Here is a 23,343-nt window from a genome sequence, read left to right on the forward strand (position 1 = left end):
CAGATCTGATGGTCAAACGTGCGCTTACACCAAACACTGCAGTCAATGCGTGCATACACATGGTAATCACTTTGGACACGTGAAATTAGAACATGAGAACCAGATCAGATGACCTGGATTGATCCAGCGCACCACCGGAGCCATAGCTCCAGTCATCTTCTCCGGTGATCACCACCAGTCTGGTTCAGGCTCAACTTCATGGAAAATGAAAAGTGAATATGCTAATCTGAAGGAAAAATGCTCAGGAGCACGAATGTGGCCTCAATTTTCTCCAATTCCAAGTATATAAAAAGATACAGGGATTTGAATTTTGAGGATCATGAACTGAGTTGCTTCGATTTGACCTCAAAACAACTTAATCTTCTTACCTACATTGATAGGACTTCAGACAACCAAAAATCACAAAGAATGGTGAAGAATTGAGGGAGAATCAAAGAGATGAAGTTTCTGAAAGTTCACCTTCAATGGAGCTTCAAACTTGTTCGATCTTGATTCCAATCGTGCTTGGTCTTGCTTCAAAATCTTGTTGGAAGTGATTAGGATCAAGAAATGGTTTGGACTCTTGGAGTTTCAATCTCAAAACAGATGGAGATTTGAAACTTGATTTTCAAAATAAAACCTTCAAGATTATCCTTTAATGGAGAGGGTTTGGATTGCAGGTTCAAAGCTTGGGCATGATGTCCTTAATTCTGAGCAATGAGGGTCTTATTTATAGCCAAGGAGATTTATTTCCACACACTTCCAAATTTGGCAAAAATGAGTAATTCTCTTTGCGTGCTTGCATGGGCGTGTGATAGGGCCACCAAGTGATGTATTCAGGTCCAAAAACTGAGTGAGAATCATGCTGAAATTATGTTGTGAGGCCATGCAATCGTGTATGAAATGTGGAAGTGAAAATCATCCAAATGGTATCTCACATTGCACCCATGCGCAAGTCCTTCATCCTTTATCCAAATGAGACGATATTGGACTTTTTGGAAAGGTGAGATCAAGGGGAACAACTTTCATGTTGAACACTTTTTCATTTGAAACTTGGATCATGATGAATTTTGAGGTGGAAGTTTGGGAAATCACACATATTTGAAATTTTTCTAAGTCCCAAGTCAAATATTCACTTCTTTCACCCTGAATAACTTTTTCTATGGACTTCAAATGAAAAAGGTTCCTTCATAAAAATTGTAACTATTTCAAGCCTATTTATTTTAGTCACAATTTGGACCTTATTTGGATTTGACATGAAGGATTTATGCATTTTAGAAGTTGAGGAAAATCACTTGTTCAATGGTATTGGCCCAAAACGACCTATAATGTTTCCTCTTGGAACATGCATTTGAAAGTTGAATTTTAACTTCCTCCAAACATAAAAGTTTAAGTAGACATATTGAATTTAATCATGGAATTTGAATGGATTTCATATCATAAGAATTGAGCAAGTTATGGTCTTGGGGAGTTGACCTCCAAACTAGGATTCAGACAAAATGACCTATAATATTTCACCATATAAAATGATTTTACAAGAAAAATTAGCTCTTGACCTCAACATGAAAGTCGTTTGGAATATCATTTTGAGTAACGTTTCTCTTGAAATAATTTTCATATGACAAAAATTGTAGGAGATAGGGTTTAGGAAACCTCAGTTTTGACCAGTTGACTTTCTCTGGTCAACCACCATGAACCAACTTGCTAGCTTGACATTCTCTTGACTTTTGGGACTCATGGAGGATCATATATGTGTAAGATGATGTAATGTGAAGTATCCTTTGAAATATTTAATCAATTATGGAAGAAACTTGTTCAAGAAGTCACACAAGATACCCAGATGAATTAGGGTTTCGAAGGGAAACAAACCCCAAACTTTTGATGATTTTTTGATCAAAATAATATGTGAAGATCATGGGGATTCATATATGATGCCTAGAGCTAATGTGAACCATTTATTGATTGAACTCCTTGCATTGAGGGTCTTAAACCCTAAATATGAGCTTGATAGAGCATATGTGAGCATGCACACTTCCTACGAAAGCAACAAACTATACACTGACATATTTTTGGTATTTTGGTTAGCAAATAATGAAAAATAAAATATGATACAATTAAAAGTGTTTGTTGATCTCTTCCAATGCAAAACCAGTGAATGAGGGGTAAGGAGGATGCCAAGGTGTGATCTCAATGCTAATGTATATGATGAGATAACATGAGGGGCCTTAGGGTCAAAATTTGGGGTCTTACACCGACATTATAAATTAATTTTACAATGTCAATCAATAACGACCATATATTCTTCCAAATTATACTAAAAATTTCCAATTACTTATATGATATAATATAGTGATATATTTTCATTAGATGACCGTGCTTCTTCATTAAACTCATTAGAGCATCTTTAATAGGGTGAATTATAAGAAACTAAATTGAATCAATTAAGAAACTAAAGTTACTTTTTATTCCAATAGTGGTTGTTAATAAATAATTCAAACTTGACCCCACATATTTATATATATTTATTTGTAATTAATTTTAATTCAAATTTAATATTAATTTAACTATTTTAATTAAAATGCATAAACTATTTCAACACCCTTCATTAACAAAACAAACCCAAAATAAATCACATATCTTAACAAAACAAACCCAAAATACATCACATATCTTAACCGTTCAATATGTTGCAAATTCTTCCTTAACATTGCAAACTAAGAAAAAAACATAACAAATTCAACAATTACATTTCAAAATCAAATACATATTAATTAAAAGACACTATAAAACACAACATCTTCAAATTTCCATTGAATTTTTCTTTTTTCAACTTGATCTTCAAATTTTTGTTCTTAATCCTGGACTCTTCATTCAAGGTCTTCATATAGTCCATAGATGTCATAACTTCCAGCTCTGAGTTCATAATGTTTCCATCTTCATTTTTAAATTTTGCTCTAAGATCTTCATCTCATATGAACAAATTATACGTATCAACACTCATCCGATATGGACATCTCCAAAACAACCTTCCTTTATTAGGTCAATTCTTGCATTGATACAGAACTATACGAATCCGACACCCTCAAAACTTCTGAACTCACGATTTTACATAGACATACGATATTAGATTAGGTTAAAAAGAAACTTTTATTGTAATATGAAGCTTTTAGGTTATAAAAATTGAGTAAGAATAATTTGGTATTACACAAATGAATCAATTTAAACATATTTATAATAAAATTATACAAAATCTATCCGTTAACATTTTATTTTCGTTGCTATATTTTTTAATGTCAAATAATCTTTGCCCGTTGATGTTGCAATTTCAAAGTGGCAGCTAAACAATTTCTTACCAATTACTGTTGTAATATTAAAGTGGTCGTTAAACAATTTTTTAATGCTAAATATTGGTGCAAACAGTGATAGTTAACGTTGGCTATGGAAAGCATGATATCAAGTTGCTACTGCCACATATATTTACTTTAGTGGTAGTAGACTATAAATTTTGTATTTATAACCAACCAAACCTTTAGTTTACCCACGTTAAAGGTGTTAGTTAATATTTTAAAATTTATAAAAATATTTAAAAGACATTTTTAATTTTATGTACCTAATTTGTTCTTAATCTTTGGTTAGTTTGGACACATGTCTAACTGAATGAATATGTAGATGGAAATTATCATCATTCGACTCTTTATTGCGCCATGTCAACACACAATGTTGTCGTCCACATATCTCTTCACGTCAAACCTTAATTAATTAAAGAATAATATATATTTGCCTATGAAGAATGTAATATATATATATATATATATATATATATATATATATATATATATATATATATATATATATACACACGTGTGTGTGCGTGTGCATATGCGCGTGTGCATGTGCGCATGTGCGCGCTCGTGTGTGTTAAGGAATGATCTTTGATCATTGTCATTAGTTGAAGAAGAAGAAGGGAGATAAGAAAGAAGAGTAAAAAGAGAAGTTGTTATTTCATAATTAGCTTCAATACATAGATGTTGCTACTTTTATAGTTGTAACTAACTCTATAACAACTCTAACTGCATAACTGTTTTTTAACCGTTTTTAACCTCTAACAAACTCTGCTAAGCTCATCTCTAATACCCCCGCCCCACCCCACAAAATCATAGTGGTGTCTTAGACATCATTTTGAGTTTTAGACAAAATTCAAGGAACAAAGTTGTCGTGAGGGGCTTTGTGAGCATGTATGCAAGTTGAGCATGGGACGAGACATATTGAATCTGAAACTGCTTGGCCACAACTTTTCTATGAATAAATTGGATATCTAGTTCAATGTGCTTTGTTCTTGCACGTAGAACCGAATTATGTGATAACATAATTGTCGTACCCCAAAATTTTCCCTACCCTTTTCATCTTTCCACTCGATCTATGACTTAAGATTCATCTGTACACATCCATCTGAATTCATGTGCATCGTGCATTCATTCTAACAAATTCAAAGTTTGTGAATAACAATTTGGTTTTGCTTGATCTTAAGGGATTACATCTTGACATATTATTCATGCAAACCCTAGTTGGCTTGGCTGGACCTTGATGAACCATCTGATCCTTGAAACCCTAACATTATGGGCCACTTTGGTTTAGGTATCTTTGGTTGCTTTAGGTGATCATGAAAACCTTAATGGTTTGTGAATCATTTGTTTGAAGCATTTTGTCTATCTTCTCAAGCTCTGAATCATATAGCTTGTAACCCCAATTTTGTTTGGTTCATATCATTTATGATCCATTGACTTGCATAATGATGTATTTAAAAAATAAAATATAAATGAAAAAAATATTATTTTAAAAACTATACATTAATTTTAATAAAAATATAGAATTAACATTTTTATTATTATTTTCAAATAAATAAATTTCTTAAAATGTGCTTATAAAACACAAATTAACATTAGTCAATCTCTTTTATATTATCTATATATAAAAGTTAAATTGAATTATAATAATTATTTTTGACCTAAACAATACTCCTAATAATAATAATAATATTTTAGTCTATTATATATATTTTATAGATTACCCTATAGCTTGGTTCACACAAATAAGAATAAGAACGAAGTTGCGAAACTAGGGTTTCCTTCTCCACACACACCAAATCGAATTCCATCCAGAGACCAAAACCAGTCGAATTTGAAGCGCAATCATGCCGAAGAACAAGGGAAAGGGAGGAAAGAATCGAAAGAGGGGTAAGAACGAAGCCGACGATGAGAAACGCGAGCTTGTTTTCAAAGAAGATGGCCAAGAATACGCTCAAGTTCTCCGCATGTTAGGTAACGGTAGATGCGAAGCTATGTGCATCGACGGTACAAAGCGTCTCTGTCACATCCGTGGGAAGATGCACAAAAAGGTCTGGATTGCCGCCGGCGATATCATACTCGTTGGTCTCCGTGATTATCAGGATGATAAGGCTGATGTTATTCTCAAATACATGCCGGATGAGGCTCGTCTTCTTAAGGCATATGGTGAGCTTCCTGATAATACTAGGCTTAATGAAGGTATTGGTGCTGGTCTTGATGAGGAAGATGATGGTGATGCTAATGATTATATCGAGTTTGAGGATGAGGATATTGATAAAATTTGAAAAAAAAAGTTTTTTTTTGTTTGTTTGAAGTTAAAAAGTTGAATTCTAATTATTATTACTATCGTTATATGTGATGATGATGAACATGATGATATGTAATGTTTGGGGTTTTATGCTGTACTCTATTATGGGATATCACAGTGATGTTGATATCGTGAATTGAATTTCAATGCACAAGAATAATTAATAGCTTGGTATTAGCTTAGTTGATTTGTTGTTCTGTTTAGAGTTTGTTGGGTGATACTCTTATAATTGTTATTGTTTGTTTTGTAGTTTTGGCTTTGGTGTTCTGTTTGATTTAGTTGTGTTGTTATTTTTGCTGTTGGTGTGGTGATGAGTGATTATGGATTGGGGTTTTGATGTGGTGGTTGTTTCATTGATGTGGTTGTGTTTCATGGGTGAGTTGAATTGGTTGGATGGATATACTTGATTGTGGTTTTGCTTTTGGGATGTTCTTGCAATGAGAATGAAGCTATAGAATTTTGTTTGATTTTTATTGAACTGAGTTAAGTGATGTTTCACTTTCTGTCCTGTGAATTGTTTTTGTTTTCTTCACTACAACTAGTGATTAAGCTTGTTATTGTTGTTGCTGTTGTGGTGTTCTGTTTGTTTTCATTGTGTTTTAGTTTTTCTGTGGATTGCTTTGGGGGAAGTAGAACTTCATGAATTACTTGATTGCGGCTTGGCTTTTAGGGTGTTGTTGTAATGAGAATGAAGGTATATAATTTCCTTTGGTATTTATTGTACTGATGTGATGTTTCATTGTCCTAAGGATTGTTTTTGTTTTCTTCATCTGAACAAGTCATTAAGCTTGTTGGCTAGTTTGTTTCAAGTCAGTTGTTTGTTTTGCTCCATTTCCCCCAAAATCTCATTTTTGGCTTTGTCGGTTGTTTTTCAACCACTTGTTGCTTCAAAGTTTTGGACTAAAAAATACTCAAGTTAGGCAGCAACATAATGTGGCATGTGTTGGATGATGCTCTTATTATTGGTATTGTTGTTTTTGTAGTTTTTGTTGTGGTGTTCTGTGTTTTAATTCTCTTGTATTTCTGTTGGTGTGGTGATGAGGTGTTATGCACTGGGGTTTTGCTTTTTGGGGTGTTGATGCAATGAGAGTGATGGTATATCATTTTGTTTGATTTTCATTTGAACTATTTTGGTTTTCCCCAAAATCTGATATTTTGGTTTTTCATTTTAACTATTAGTAATTTATATATTTGGTTTTCAATTACCATTTCTTGCAATTTCAATTTTTTTTCAAAGTGGATGAATCAAAATACTCAATTCAAGCAGCAGCATTTGTTGCAGAATTTTAGTTTATGCATAACAGTAATGTTTCTATGAATATAACCATTGACGAGGCCCTTGAACCCAATAATTGTTTGACGAGAATGCTATTTAAGGGAACCATAATGTTGTGGGACTGTTCATAGTTCACACTCAAAGAATATAACTTTTATCACTTCGAAATATGCAGATATTATAATGTGTTTCAAAAAGTATTGTTGGATAGAAAACACTATCTTGCAGGGTGTGATGCATAAACAGATCCTATATTTGCAGAGTGTGCCTTTTAAAATTATTTACTATTATTTTGGCATACAAACATCTGCTTAAGAGCAATAATCGTTCTCCATTTTTTAGTTAATATTCCTTGATGAGGTTTTTGCGTTGACCTTTCCTTCTCTATTTGTATTTTAACAGTTCTTTTATTTTTCATTTTTATATTGTTTGTGTGTTGTGTTCTACCAATAATCTATTTCTTATGTTGCTTACATTCTTGGTTCAGTGTTGCGTTTTGCCTTTTACAATAGTGAGACTTTGTAATTTGAAGGTTTTTTCAACACCTCTAGTGCTGGTGCGATTTAGATGGCTTCTGTTTTTATTTTTGTTTATTCTGATTACTAACAGGGAGTTTTGCATAAGGCTGCGTTTTGTTAAACTTCATAGAGATGCCTTTGTTTTTTTTAACTTTTTAGTCTTTTAGAGGGTTATTGTTATCTTTTAACATCGGTTTGTTTTCTGTGGAGTATACTAGTTTTTGTTTTCTGTGGAGTATTCTAGTTTCACGTGGTTTAACAAAATAGTTCACGATTCAGAATCTAATTTGACATGCAGTTCTTACTTTGACATGCAGTTCTATTAGAAGTAATTCATATTTATTAATTATATTATTTTCTTAGCCCCTAAGTTTGTTAGAGGGTATTTTAGTATTTTATCCTATTCTAGTAACCCTAGTTTTAGCTTATAAATAGGGTGACAATCATTGTAACTTTTATCATGTTTGTAGCCGTCATTCTCTTAATAGAATATTCATCTTTCATTCTACCTTTGCACAAACAATTGGTATCTAGAGCTCCGGTTCGGATTCATAGGGAAACACGGGAAACACGAGTGAACGTGAGGTCTTGTGTGTTTGATTTTGATTCTTAGATTCGTGTTGAATCTTGAACAAAATCTGATCAGAATTTTAATTCTGTGGGTTGGGAAACACTGTGTGAGAAATCTGAGTGTACTGTGCAAGGTAGAAAGATGAACGGAAACGGCAACATGAACACCAAACTTCCAGTATTTGACGGTAAAAACTGGAATCGTTGGATGATCCAAATGCGTGTACTGTTCGCTGCTCAAGATGTTCTAGATCTTGTCACTGATGGTTATGTTCCGATAGCAGCAGATGCGACGGATGAACAGAAAAACGCGCAGAAGGAAGTAAGGAAGAAGGATCAGAAAGCATTGTTCTTCATTCATCAATGTGTTGATGTAAATGTGTTTGAGAAGATTGCAGATTCAACGACAGGAAAGGCTGCGTGGGACACACTGGTTAGATGTTATGGTGGTGACGCGTCAGTGAAGAAGGTGAAGCTTCAGTCCTTGAGAAAGCAATATGAGAATCTCAACATGAAGAATAATGAGAAAGTTTCTGAATACATCTCTAGAGTGATTCTGATCACTAATGAGATGAAAGCGTGTGGAGAAACTCTTTCTGAAGAAACAATCATGGAGAAGGTATTGAGATCCCTTACCTGTCAATTTGATTACATTGTGGTAGCAATAGAACATTCCAAAGATCTGAGCACCATGAGAATTGAAGAGCTGCAGAGCAGTCTAGAAGCGCAAGAGTTGCGTCTAACTGAGAGAACTTCTGAAAGGGAAGTAGAGCAGCAGGCTCTGAAAGCAACTTCTGATAGGAGGTATCAGAAGCAGTCAGAAGCCAGGAGAAGATCTGATGGTGGTCAGAAGTCAGAAAGCTCAACCTCTGATAGACAAAAGAATGCTCAGAAGGGAAAAGAGAAGTATGACAAGAAGAAAATCCAATGTTACTGCTGTAAGAAGTTTGGTCATTTTGCTAGAGATTGTTGGTCAAACAAGGAGAGAAAATCAGAAAAAGCAAATATAGCCAGAAGTTCTGATGACGAATCTGTGCTATTGATGGCCTCTGAATCTGATGATATGGATCTGATAGACTGGTGGTATATGGACACTGGCTGTTCAAATCATCTTACTGGAAACAAGAAATGGCTGGTTGACTTTGACTCTGAAAAGAGGACAAAGATCAGATGTGCTGATGACAAATATCTTAATGCAGAAGGTATGGGAAATGTCAGAGTGATTCTGAACAATGGGAAAACAGCATTGATTCAGAACGTGTGGTATGTACCTAGCATCAGAAGCAATCTGATGAGTGTGGGACAATTAATTGAGAAAGGCTTTTCAGTTACCATGAAGGACAATCTTTTGAAGCTGTATGACTGCAATCAGAAGTTGATTATGGAGTCAGAACAGGGAAGGAATAGAACATTCAAGGTGAATGTCAGAACTGCAGACTCAGAATGTCTTAGTGCAACAAGTGCTGAGAAGGAGAGTGAGCTGTGGCACAGAAGATTTGGTCATTTGAATTTCAGAAGCTTAAAACATCTGAATTCAAAGAAGTTGGTACATGGAATGCCTGCAATTAAGAAGCCTGAAAAATCATGCAAAGTTTGCATGGAAGGAAAACAACCACGATTGCCATTTGCGTCAGAAACTGCTCTAAGAGCAAAACATGCCTTGGGAGTTATACATTCTGATGTGTGTGGTCCATTTCCAGTAGCATCGATTGGAGGGAATAAATACTTTGTGTTATTTGTTGATGAATTCACAAGAATGACATGGGTATCCCTTATTAAGTTTAAACACGAGGTGTTTGATGAATTCAAGAAGTTCAGAATGAAGGCTGAGAATCAGAGTGGTCAGAAGTTGAAGATTCTTAGAACTGACGGTGGAGGTGAGTATAACTCCAAAGAGTTCCAGAAGTTCTGTGAGGAGAATGGAATTGAGCATGAGGTTACTGCTCCTTATACCCCTCAACACAATGGTCTTGCTGAAAGAGAAAACCGCACTTTGCTTGATATGGTGAGAAGCATGCTAAAGGAGAAGAAGCTTCCTCAGAAGCTCTGGGGAGAAGCTGTTGCCACCGCAACGTATGTACTCAACCGATGTCCTACGAAGAAGTTGAAGGAAATAGTTCCAATACAGAAGTGGACTGGAGATAAGCAAAGTGTTAGTCATCTGAAGGTGTTTGGTTCTGTTTGCTATAAACATGTTCCAGAAGCCAGAAGACAGAAGCTGGATGATAGAAGCAAAGTGATGATTCTGATAGGGTACCACAGTACAGGTGCATACAAGCTCTATTGTCCAGAAACCAACAAAATTGAATTCAGCAGAGATGTGATTGTGAAGGAATCAGAAGTTTGGAATTGGGATAAGTCTCAATCTGATTCTGATGTTAGAACTTCTGAAGAAAGGTCAGAATTAAGAATTTTTGAAGTTGGAGTAAACTCTGACGTTGATTCTGATAGTGATTCTGACTCTGGAGAAGACTCAGAAGATGAAGGTGACTCTGATGATCCAAACTCTGATGATCCAGACTCTGATGACCCAGACTCTGATGGTAATCCAGATTCTGGTGGCAATTCAGACTCTGGAAATATGCCAGCCTCTGAAGATGGTCAAAGCTCTGGAGGAAGTCAACCATCTGAAGCTAGAAACTCTGAAGCTCAAGACTCTGAACAAGTTCAGAGACCACAAAGAATCAGAAGCATCCCCAGAAGATATGCAGAATTTGACATGCTGCAAGACACTGAAGTAGACTCTGAAGGAGAAGTTATTCAGTGTGCCATGTTAGTAGACTCAGAACCCATAAGTACAGAAGAGGCTCTTAAGCAGAAGCTCTGGCTGAAGGCCATGAAAGAAGAACTTGATGCTATAGAGAGAAACAAGACTTGGAAGCTGACAGAACTTCCAAAAGACAAGAAAGCCATCAGCGTCAGATGGGTTTTCAAGCAGAAACTAAAGCAAGGTTGGTAGCCAGAGGATTTCTACAGAAACCTGGGCTGGATTACTCTGAAGTGTTTGCACCTGTAGTAAGACATGAAACAATCAGAATGGTGATTGCAATAGCTGCTAACAGGAATTGGCCTCGGATGCATTTAGATGTAAAATCTGCATTTCTGAACGGTCCATTAGAAGAAGAAGTTTACATGTCACAACCTCCTGGATTTGTGAAAAAGAATCAGGAAGAGATGGTGTACAGATTATACAAAGCTCTATATGGATTGAAACAAGCGCCCAGAGCTTGGAATCAGAAGATTGATTCATTTTTCAAGAAGCAAGGCTTTCAGAAATGTGAGATGGAGTACGGTGTCTATGTTCAGCATACTTCTGAAGGAAATATGACTCTGGTATGTTTATATGTTGATGATATACTGCTGACTGGAAGTTCTGAACAGGAGATAGCCAAGTTCAAGAAAGTTCTGATGAATGAATTCGAAATGACTGATCTAGGCAAAATGACATATTTTTTAGGGATGGAATTCAGATACTCTGAGAAAGGTATTATTTTGCATCAGCTCAAGTATGAATTAGAACTTCTGAAGAGATTTGAACTGAAGAATTGTAAGATTGCTGTCACACCTTCTGATACAAATCAGAAACTGGATTCTGACTCTGATGGAAAGGATGTGGACGCTACAACCTTCAAACAGTTGGTTGGTTCTCTGAGGTATTTGTGCAATACCAGACCTGATATTTGCTATTCAGTTGGGATGGTTAGTAGGTTCATGAGTAAACCTAAGTGGTCCCATTACCAAGCTGCTGTCAGGATTCTGAGGTATATCAAGGGAACTCTGAAGTATGGAGTATTATTTCCTTCTGGAAGAAAGGATGAGTCAGAACTTCTGAGTTATTCAGATTCTGATTGGTGTGGAGACAGAGTTGACAGAAGAAGTACGTCTGGGTACTTATTCAAATTTCTGGGAGGTCCCATTTCTTGGTGTTCCAAGAAGCAACCTGTTGTGGCGTTGTCAACTTGTGAAGCTGAATACATTGCAGGTGCTGTTACTGCATGCCAAGCTGTGTGGATTCTGAATCTATTGCAGGATCTGAAGATTAAAGTAAACAAACCTCTGAAGCTGATGATTGACAACACGTCTGCAATCAATCTTGCCAGAAACCCAGTGTTGCATGGGAGAAGCAAGCACATTGAGACCAAATATCATTTTCTGAGACATCAAGTTCAGAGGGGAGTGTTAGAAGTTGTACACTGCAACACTCAGAAACAGTTGGCAGATGTTCTGACGAAAGCTATCAAGACTGATCAATTTCTCAGATTAAGGGATGAAATTGGTGTTACAAGTTTTGATGGAATATGAATTAAGGGATGGTATTAGAAGTAATTCATATTTATTAATTATATTATTTTCTTAGCCCCTAAGTTTGTTAGAGGGTATTTTAGTATTTTATCCTATTCTAGTAACCCTAGTTTTAGCTTATAAATAGGGTGACAATCATTGTAACTTTTATCATGTTTGTAGCCGTCATTCTCTTAATAGAATATTCATCTTTCATTCTACCTTTGCACAAACAATAATTTTAAGCTTGTTCATACTACATGGTTCCCATATACGGTTTCGCTCATTCTTGCTAGCAAAACATGGGAAGAATGCTAAGAGGGCCATTATGATATCCACTGCTTTTATTTTTCCGTTAAACTACATCTTTAACATAAAAAAAATAAAATTCCATGAAGTCATATACTTTTAAAAATCTCGATATAAAAAGTCATAAAATAAAAACATTTTTTTCTTCTCTTCTGTCCTCATCAACGGTTTTATTACCTATTATTAGTGAAAGTTTTACTCCATTCCTTTACAATTATCCCTATCAATACAATTTATTTGATTTGATTTGACAAAAATATAGGTATGACAACATAATCCGTATCCGTAGGTATCCACCCGAATCCGTCCTGAAATTGACGGGGAAAACCCGCTTTGACTGAGTTTGGATTCGGGTTTGGACCCTGCTTTGACTGAGTTTGGGTTCGGGTTTGGGTTTTTCTCGATTATAAAATATGGGGACGGGTAGGGTAATGGGGACACTAGTATCCATCCGAATCCGTCATGTTTATTTTTTTGATAATTTAGAATATTAAATATGTGATTAAAGTTTTGATCATATTATTTAAAATATTTAAAATATATGTATGAAATTTTTTTAGATTGTTTTATTTTATTATTTGTAATATAATTTTATTTTGGAAAAAATAAATATTTTTATTACAAAAATTGATTTTATTAAATGATTGGTGGCGGGACGGGGATACCCGAACCCAACTCGAATCCTTTTGCGACGGGTTTGAGTTTTGATTCTCCATCCCCGTTTGGGTTTGGGGCGGGGAACGAGGATTGTTTTGGGATTTGAGTTTGGGAAGGTAAAAACCGTCCCCGTTCCGCTCCGTTGCCATGCCTAAACATATCTATATATAAACAGTGTTAAAAGTTTTATTTTCTCTCTCTTTCAAATCTTACTCTATACCCTTGCAACTTTCTCATTCAAATCTTACTCTATACCCTTACGGTTATCCTACCTAACAATGTTAAATTTTTTATTTTTTCTCTCATTCAAAATGTACGTATCGAAATTTTTACTCTAAGTTCTCCAAGCCACAAAATATAGTTGGAACTCTTACCCAAAAGTTTTCCAAGCCACGAAATAGAACCAAAAGTCTTACTTTCAGTCATAAAATAGGATTGAAACTCTTACCCATAAGTTCTTTGAACAACAAAACAACATCAAAGTCTTATTTTCAAGTTTCCTGTTTGACAAACAAACTATTTGGGAATTTTTTGAGTAAATTCTATGGTCCTGTTTTTGTGAATGTCTTGAGCGAAAGTACTCTAATTTTATTTTTTTTTAAATTTCTTTTCAAATTTGATAAAATTGTTTTTTTAGAGTAGTGCCGACGCGTCAAGGACGCGACTGTAGAATTATTTTTCGTAGAGGCGTAGGATGAGGATTGCAACCGGCGTCAATTGTACAAGAAGAACACACTTGAGGAGCAATTACTTTAGTACCTTGGTAGTTCGCACAACACGTCTTTTCTCGTACGGTATAAGTATCATGTTTCTCGTTATTTATGGTACGATGAGTTAAGTGAAACTCAAATATTTTATGTTGAGTAATTTTTAATTTTAATTATTATTTATAATTTATATTTTATGTTTTTAAAATTACTTTTTATGAATGAGGTGTGAAGGAAGAATTAAAGGTGGTTGCACATGAAAGTAAGTTGATAAATTAAATTTCAGTATATCTCCCACTAGTGATCTAGGGTTGGTTGGATGATTCTGGTTTATCTCCACTTTAGAGAATCAGTTCGAGTATAATTGACCAAAATATAGTATCGACATTCTTGAAGAGATGACATCCAAAGACATCATTCTTTCATATGCCATTCAGTGAGATGACAATGTGTTTATTGCCTACTTCACCTTTTTGATCAAGGTGATTTATGAGACCCTTCATTGAGTATGACTAAAGAAGGTCTTGTTGCTTATGTTGTTGAGCTGTTGATAATGATTATAGAGGAGGCAACACAAGAGGTTTGTGCTTGTAGGGATCCATATTATAAGTTGAAGTGGATGCACACTTTATTCGTACCTCATCGAGCCGATGATCAATTCGAATGTGCTTCCATAACCTATATGATATGCTGGTTGATTGTTCTATGTTTGTCGGCAATATTTTTACTGTTGCAGAGGCAAGATATCTGTGACTATTTTAGGAATCTGTCATAATGTGGTAGATATAGCTAGGGCACAACAATATTGGTGATATTATACATATATTTGGGAAGATGCTTCAAGTATTTATATTTTTAGCGAGTTAATTTCTTTCTTTATTATTATCATTATTATTGGTATTAATATTATTTAGTTATATTTATTTATATTTATTTTAATTGAATTTTCATGTTGTAATAATGTTGGATTTATGGTTATTTTTCGATTGTTGGCAAGAAAGCAGAGTCCCAAATCGAAACCAGTGGTAATGGACTTTCATGAGTAATGAGATGGACGCATAAGCGAGGGAAAATAAGGTTGATGAGCTTAGGAGCGTGTTGGACGATTTGATACCCATTGATATCACATGATGTCCATTTGAGAGTCATACACATGACAAAGTATTTGATGATATATGTTTGTACAAGGGGATTTGAAATGGGGTGGCACATTGGATCCATACTTGCCAAAAAAAATATGTCTTTTCCAGTTTAGATTCAGGCAATATATACCAACTCCACCTCTGATTGCAACACACTTGATGTTGACATTAAGTGTATTGGGTACCATTCTGTGCTTGGCGTGGTTCGTCCGATAGGTATGGCTAGAACTCCACATGATGTTAACGTTGGATATTTGGAGTGATATTATAGAATGTTACATCCTCAGATAAGTAAAGATTAATGTCGATTCCCGTCTATGATGAAAGACCGTCAAATTTGAGGCTATCATCTATTACAAACAAGCTTTTTCGTTATATATGTGGAACCTTATTTTGCAGGTGATATTCTCTTAACAATGACAAGTTTTTTTTATGATGACAACTAATCTCTAATGGTGATAACTAGTCCTTAATGACAAGTCAAATATAAATGGTTAAACGGTTAAAGATGCAAACCAAAGAATTATGGTTTATTGGACTTGAATATCCGATGATGGCAACCAAGTAGAATATAATTCAAGCCTCATCTCAAGTAAACTCAAGCAAGTGTTTACAAGAAAGAAAGTATTGACAAAGTCTTGAAGTACTAGAAAGTCCCGCCTCAATTAATCTGAGTGAATACTTTGTAAAGCATAAGGGTATTCTCGTAAAAGTGCACGACTAACACACACAAATACTTTTCAAACTGATTTTTCTTAAGAAAACATTAAAAAAATGTCTCGAAGTCGTACCAGATGAGTTGGAAGCTGTCTGAAAAGCTTTGAGATTTTTTTTGTCTTTGCCGTTTGACACCTTATCCCAATCGAATAGGAGAGTTCAAAAATACGTCATAAACGATTAGGACAACATATTAATGATGGACAATGACTATATAATTTTCTTACCATTTATAACTCATTAATCAATTATTTCTTAGGTCACCAATCGATTGGGACATGTTGCAAATCGATTGGTAAGTCATAAAATATATTAAAAACCATTTCATTTTAAAGCCAACCTCTAGTCTATAAATAGAGGCATCTTCCCTCATTTCAAATCATCCATAATCGTGTTTCATTTCACACTTCTCACTCTATTTCTATACTATATTTTTGTTTACTTTCTCTCACTAATAATTTTGCAGAAGTGCTTTTTGAGAAAGTCTTTTTGCAAATGAGGAAACTGTAATTCTGAAAGGATAAATTTGTAAGTTCACCAAGGAACTTTTGTTTATACCTTGGTTGGACATTTTATTCTATTAGGTAATGCTTGTTTGAGTTAGAAGCTAACCTTGTAAAAAGATTTGGTTTGGGGATTGTGTGATCAAACATTTTTTTGGGTTCAAAGGCTTAATCTGTGATAAAAACTTTCATAGGTTCTTGGTTATCCAGTGGTAGAACCAAGTTAAGGTTAAAAATTAGTCTGATATTAAAAGCTTGTTTAGGTTCAAGATAAGTCCGATATTAAAATATCACAAGTTATTAGTTAGCCCGATATAAAACCAATGTTTAAGGTTCATGAGCTCAGCCCAATATTAGAAACTCTCAAGGTTTGTTTAGAAGTTTGAAGACTAACTGCTCCAAGATTCTTGTGGAAAGAAAAGTAACCGCTTAAATCCACCTTTTGGAAGGAAGTCTCGCTGCTTCACTCTATAGTTTGATGTTTGGTTGAAAGTTAACCTTAAACTTCATTTTTCCTCGTATAAGAGGGTTCACGAGTATAACCTACTAAAAACTTTCAAGTTTATTGGATACTCTAAAGATCAATTATTGGGGGGATGAGTAGGTATTTGTCTTGGTTTGACCGTACCTTTATAACTTCCGTTGTTCTCTCATTTTCCTTAACTCTTTATTTTCCGCACTTTACATTTTGCAGTTTTATTTTTCCACTACTTATATTAAAACAATTTTCAAAATACTTTTAAACATTGATTTTAATTCCAAAAGTTTTTCAAAACCATTTTTTTGAAAACACATAATTAATCTCCCTATTATATGTGAAGTCACACATCCAACAATATCTAGCGATTAAGGGTTGTTGAGGACGAACATGGTTTTGCAGAGATATTTCGAGCATTAGGCTATGCTCACAAAGGTCCCTTACCATGATTGATGCATTATTATTTTGAGATTGATGTCTTATTATTTGGATATTTATATGATTTATAACTCTTAGTCAATGACATCTAATATGATTTTTAGTCAATAACATCTAATATAATACAATGTACTATTTTAAGCTAACAATATTTGGTAGTACATGTGAAAGTTGTTGCCAATGTTGTAAACACTCTGACAGTCCTGACATCCAAGACGGTTTTTTTTCTGGAAACACCATTACTTCCAATCCAATGTGACTTATAGAAATGAAAATCCTTATTTCATTTTTACGTGATTATAAAAATTATGTCAAAAATTAATAAACATATAAAAAATTACATCAAAATTAACTAACATAAATATAGAATTACCTTAACCCAATGATTTTGATTTACACAACCAGTGCAAGAAATAGAGACGATAGGTGAATGTGATGTCATGATAGAAAACAAAGTCAGACTAAAATGCCCTAAACATACTATAACACCGTTATACCAATTTTCTATCACATAATCCATATTTGGTAATGTCATCCATTTCTCCTACGACCGAGGTCCTAAACATGAACTTATCAAAGATTCTATCACTTTTGATAATTGATACCTGAATAACTTCTCATAGAGACTTGGTATCTTTCTCAAATAATAATCCAATTCTAGACAAATAATTAACCAACCATCCTCACCATATTCATGCAATGAGGCAATGCCTATATACCCATAATTTCCATCTCTTTCAACATCAACTATATCATTATATATGTCATAATATGTTCAGGAAATTGAGTAATGGATTTATTATGAGTTGATTACTTCTTAGATGATTTCTTTTGAGATGATTGATCATCAGAAGATTTTGATAGTTGTGTACATAGCCTCTTTGACGATATCTGAGAATCAGAGTATGGTTGGTCAACATGCTCATGATATAAAGGATCCTGATAAACATCACACTCCATTGGTTTCTTCTCTTTCTTCTTCACTGTTCCTTAGGTTTTTATTCTCTGAGGTGGTGGGCACATTAAAGTCATATCGAGGTAAGACATTTCACACATCCTACTTTTTAATTCTCTTTTTCCTATAACATCCAATGACACAAACCTTCTCCAAATGCTTCTATTGTACTTGTCATGTCCATCTTTGATCCATCATCCGTGTCAACCTCTTGTTGACCTTCCATGCTCAATTTCCTCAAATAGATATGAACAACATCTATAGATATAAGGTCATCATCCAATATGTATCTTCCTAACTCACAAGAATAAGGAAACCCACACGATGTTCTAAGAGTACACCCACAAATTTGGGTGTTGGTTCCCACATAATTAACCATTAAGAATGCTTCATTAATGCATCTCAAAGTAACTCTTGATATTGATCCAAATTGCAATAACCCCATCTCTTTTAATCCTCCATGGTTTCTTTCATGTCTCTAAACTTTTTAAGTATAATCCTGATTCGTCGCATGTGATTTTGTCAGATGATGTGCAAGTAAGAGATAACTTAACTCATAAAACATGACCCTTGAAAATTGAAGATCGAAAGGTAAAACACTTGAGAGAAAAATAAATTTCATTGATCAAGGTGGTATAGGGAAGAACGGTTGACGGTAGCGTGACTTAGGAGCTAGAAATCCAAATGAAAGAGTCTTATCTAGACTTGTTCGTTTCATGTAAATTTTTGAGGACGAAAATTCAATAAGCAAGGGATAGTTGTAACATCCCAAAACTAATTAAGATATTATTACTATTAATATTTCAATTTTATTATATTTTTATGATTTATTAGTTTTACTATTATTATCATTATTATTATTATTTATTGGGAATTTATTTGTAAATTAGAAATTTTAGAGATATTGGGAAAAGAGAAAAGGAGAGAAATATAGATAAAATGGTGAGAAAGAGAGAAGGAATATATATATATATATATATATATATATATATATATATATATATATATATATATATATATATATATATATAATATGATATAGAGATAGCGAGAGAGAGAGAGAGAGAGAGAGAGAGAGAGATCGAAGAGAGAGAGACGAGAGATAGAGAGAGAGAGAGAGAGAAGAGAGAGAGAGAGAGAGAGAGAGAGAGAGAGAGCGAAGAGAGAGAGAGAGAGAGAGAGAGAGAGAGAGAGAGAGATGAGAGAGACGAGAGAGAGAGAGAGAGAGAGAGAGAGAGAGAGAGAGAGAGAGAGAGAGATTAGAGAGAGAGAGAGAGAGACAGAGAGATAGAGAGAGACGAGAGAGACCGAGAGATTCAGAGATCAAGATTTAGAGAGACGTATTAGGGGAGAAAATCCTATCCGTCACAAAATTTACAAATAAACACCTTCTTATAATCCAAAAATCTAAGATAAAAACTACCAAATCCGTCAAGAAGGTTGTAGAAGAGTTGTGTAAGGGAAACATTTCACCATAGTTAAGAGCTTCGCGAAGAAATTCAATAATAACAAGGTAAAATGCTGTTTACTGGTGAATTTGGTAAACAAAACAAGTTTCTATTAATACTTAAAGGATCAAATTCGAAAATATCCTGGAACATATTTGTGTGAATTATGGTTTTTGAACATGTTGCTATCAGAATCGAAGAGCAGTGTTTGAAGGATAATGATCTAAGCTTGAGTAAAATCGAAATGTAAAAGCTTTGCAAATAAAGTGACTGGAATCAAAATGTAAATATTTAAAGGTAAAATGACAGAAATTAACTTGAATCCAGGAATAACTTGAACGTAAAATGTTCGAAATTCATAAATGTGGAACGCATACGTACATATTTCCTCACTCGTTTCTCAATACGCAAATACTTTGAGTTTACATGATTTTTAGTATAATTGCGAACCCCTACAACATAAGAAAACATCTTCTTATATACTAGTCTAAAAATAACTACCCACAACGATCGACTAGACATATTGCACCACGTTTCGTCTCCATTCAACCATTATCTTCGACAGTCTTCCACGTGTCCCTGAATAACCAGATAAAAGAATAATGCATGGATACACTCATAAAGAAAGAAAAGTGAACAATGGAAATATCTGGCTCAAACCTTACTAGATGAGGTATCTGTAAGTTGAGTACAAGTCTGTTGATTCTTTTCTCATCCTTCGCCCCCAAGTTGCTAGTTGCTATTGTGATGATCAATTTTCTTTTGGATTATCTATTCAATACTAAAGTGTTAACATGGTAATTTGAAAGAAACAAAACAACTTCAAACTTGTTTATTAAAGCAAACATAGATCGTCATGGAAGTGTTATGCTTGAGTAACTGATTCCTCTTTTGGATGGTCTTGAATAAAAATAAAGTAAAATCTATAAAACAAAAACTGGTTATAAATGATGAGTTGTCTCCCATCCAACGCTTCTTTAAGGTCCTAAGCTTGACCTTTCGATTTTTGTGTTAGGGCGACATATATGACAAGAAAAATACATCATCCTTCTTCTTCGTTTTGTTTGGTAGGAATTCCATTACTTTCAGAAATTGAAGGTTTTTCTTCCATAATCTCTTTATCTTGATAGTATTGAACAAGACATAAATCTTATCTGATACTTCATCTATTTCTCCTCTTTTATCATCCTTGTTGTTGGATGCAAAAGAATCCTCCCAGTCAGCAACACGCTCCCCACTTCCTTCATCTGAGTCGTAGAAAAAGATCCTTCTTGACACTCTTTTTTTCCTCTTCTTCAGCTTCTTCTTATTCTTTTTCTCAAGCTTCCTTACTTTCAGGGCATCCCTTACAACACCTGACCTAGATGGATGGGCCTCCTTAATGGACTGCTGAAGGCGTTGTTCCTTAGTAACGAATTTGTCCTCAACCTTGTCCTCTGTTGAGACATTGCTCTTGGCCTTCTCTGATGCAAAACTCATGTTTCTATTAAGATAAAAATAGTTTTTGAAAAGATGAGAAGTATGTCTATAAAGGTATGCTTTTAATAGAGAAGGTTGAGTGACTTGTACGTTACAATTGGATGTTGGAACTTCTGATGATTTAATGCCTGCAATGGTTACTTCTGATGATTGATATTCTTGAATGATGTGTGACTGTCTTGAGAAATGCAGAAATATTTCAACAATTATAGTAGTTTCTCTTTATTGGGAGGAGCAAAGGTTGTTCTTGCTATGTGTTATCAGAATTCAATTTTCCCACATATTTTTTTTCCATTCCTAAAATATTTTTTTTGTCTTCTTCTATTCAGACTTGTCCAATCTCAATTTTTATTGATGACAAAAGGGGGAGAAATTTATGGAAATATTTAAGAGGACTAAAAGAATATTTTGAATGTTTTAATTTACCCGAACCCTAATTATTTTGATATTGCTTTCATCTGACCATTATTTTATCAAAATAAGTTTAAATTAACTTGGATAGGACTTAGGGTAAGTTTGCAAAACTCAACCTATGAACTATTAGACTCAGGGGAAACTTACAAACCTCAGACTTTGATGTCGTCAAGTTAGTTAAACTAACCAACCATTGTTCTTAAATACATTTATTTGTCATCATAAAAAATTGGGAGATTATTGGAACAAGATTGTTCATATCCCTTGGGTTTTTATGATAACAAAGTACTTAAAAAAAGAAAAAAAGAAAAAAAGAAAGGAAAAAAAGAGAAAAAGAGAATGCAAAGAGAAGAGAAAATAGTTGCTGCAGAGTTGTTGTTTGAAAGTGAATGAAATTTTATTTAGTCCAATTTCTGCAATCTCTTTCAAATTTATTTTGTCCATTTGAATTTTTGTCTAGTACCCTTAGGATGTACCTTCTCTTTACCTTGGCCAAGCTACAACCTGAATAAAAATCATTTTGATCTTTGTGTGCATGTATTTAAATTGTGGATATTAGAATCTTTTCAAGCTTATGATAGTATTTTTTTTATGATGTGATCTGAGTGTAAACCGTCAATTTAAACACTTGAGAGTTGAGTGAATTTTATCTTGTGAGAATCTTGCTGCTTAAGATGCACTCTTTAATAAACTATCTGCTTATTTGCTATGACTATCACGAAAACTTACTCACTACCACCATATTCCTAAAGCTTGGAATTATGATTTTGCTTGTCCTTTATCATCTTGAAAATCTTTGAAATTACATGTTCTGTTTTGTTCTTGTTTTTGTGTTTTGAATTTTGAACTTAGAGTTTTACTCGGAGTGCAAAAGTTTAAGTATGTGGGAATTGACAATTTGATCCAATGTCGCACACGAGTCAAAAACGAGTTAAAAAAACGTAGTATAATGAAAGCGACACTCAAGTCGTATCTTAAGGAATCTCGAAATAATTTAACCAACCAAATGAAAGATGTGCGTTTAGGTTTCGATTAAGATCACAATTAAAAGAATTTGATTACGAATAATATTGACAAATTAATCTACTGTTCGGTTTCCAACGTATCATCGATCAATATAATTCAAAGCCCTAATGATTTTGATTCTCTTTTGAATAGTAAAAATAACAAGCGCATTGAAACTAATATATGATATGTGTTCCTAATTTCTGAATTAAAAAAACAAATTATGAATTAAGCAAACGAACTAGGCATACACGAGTTAAGCAAACACAGTTACATAACATACATCAATCAAAATAAATCAATTCTAATCTATAAGTAGCAATTGAATTAAGCAAACAATGGTAAAAGCAATCTGATTTACAGAAATAGTTGAAAAAGAATTTAAATTTCTTTGGAAATTATAAGAAAAACCTCAAAGTGGATGGAGACCATTTACAGCAGATTAATTATTGGGAATTAGCTCTCCACGGAGTTCGTATGCCCTATTCCCTATTTCATGAATGCTGAATAATTGAATCCTAAAAAAATTACTAATTTGTTTAAATAGAGCAAGGGAATTCGGGCCTAATAGCAACCACCCCCCCAAAAAAAATCGGACAAAAACTAAGTATTTTCTTAAGTCTGAATTGAAAACGAATTATGCGACTCTTCTGCACTCCCAATTTGCTTATGACTGCAACGCAAAACTTGTACTTATCCTCTCAGCTTTCCAACGCATATCAAAACACGTCAACCCGATTCTCGTAGCTTAAGTTATGACCTGCTCGACGACAAGGTGTAAATAAATATTTATTAAGAAAATAAGCACTTATTTA

The 23,343-nt window shown here is 34.1% G+C and overlaps 1 protein-coding gene across 1 annotated transcript; it reads left to right on the forward strand.

Annotated features, from left to right (window-relative positions):
- The first annotated feature begins 5,036 nt into the window (after window positions 1–5,036).
- Window positions 5,037–5,813, forward strand: LOC127131288 (eukaryotic translation initiation factor 1A). The gene has a single exon (XM_051060440.1). It carries the CDS (start codon window positions 5,171–5,173, stop codon window positions 5,606–5,608), a length of 438 nt encoding a protein of 145 aa, XP_050916397.1. The 5' UTR covers window positions 5,037–5,170; the 3' UTR covers window positions 5,609–5,813.
- Window positions 5,814–23,343: the final 17,530 nt, after the last annotated feature.

The sequence above is a fragment of the Lathyrus oleraceus genome, chromosome 1 (genome assembly GCF_024323335.1).
Source record: "Lathyrus oleraceus cultivar Zhongwan6 chromosome 1, CAAS_Psat_ZW6_1.0, whole genome shotgun sequence".
NCBI lineage: Eukaryota > Viridiplantae > Streptophyta > Magnoliopsida > Fabales > Fabaceae > Lathyrus > Lathyrus oleraceus.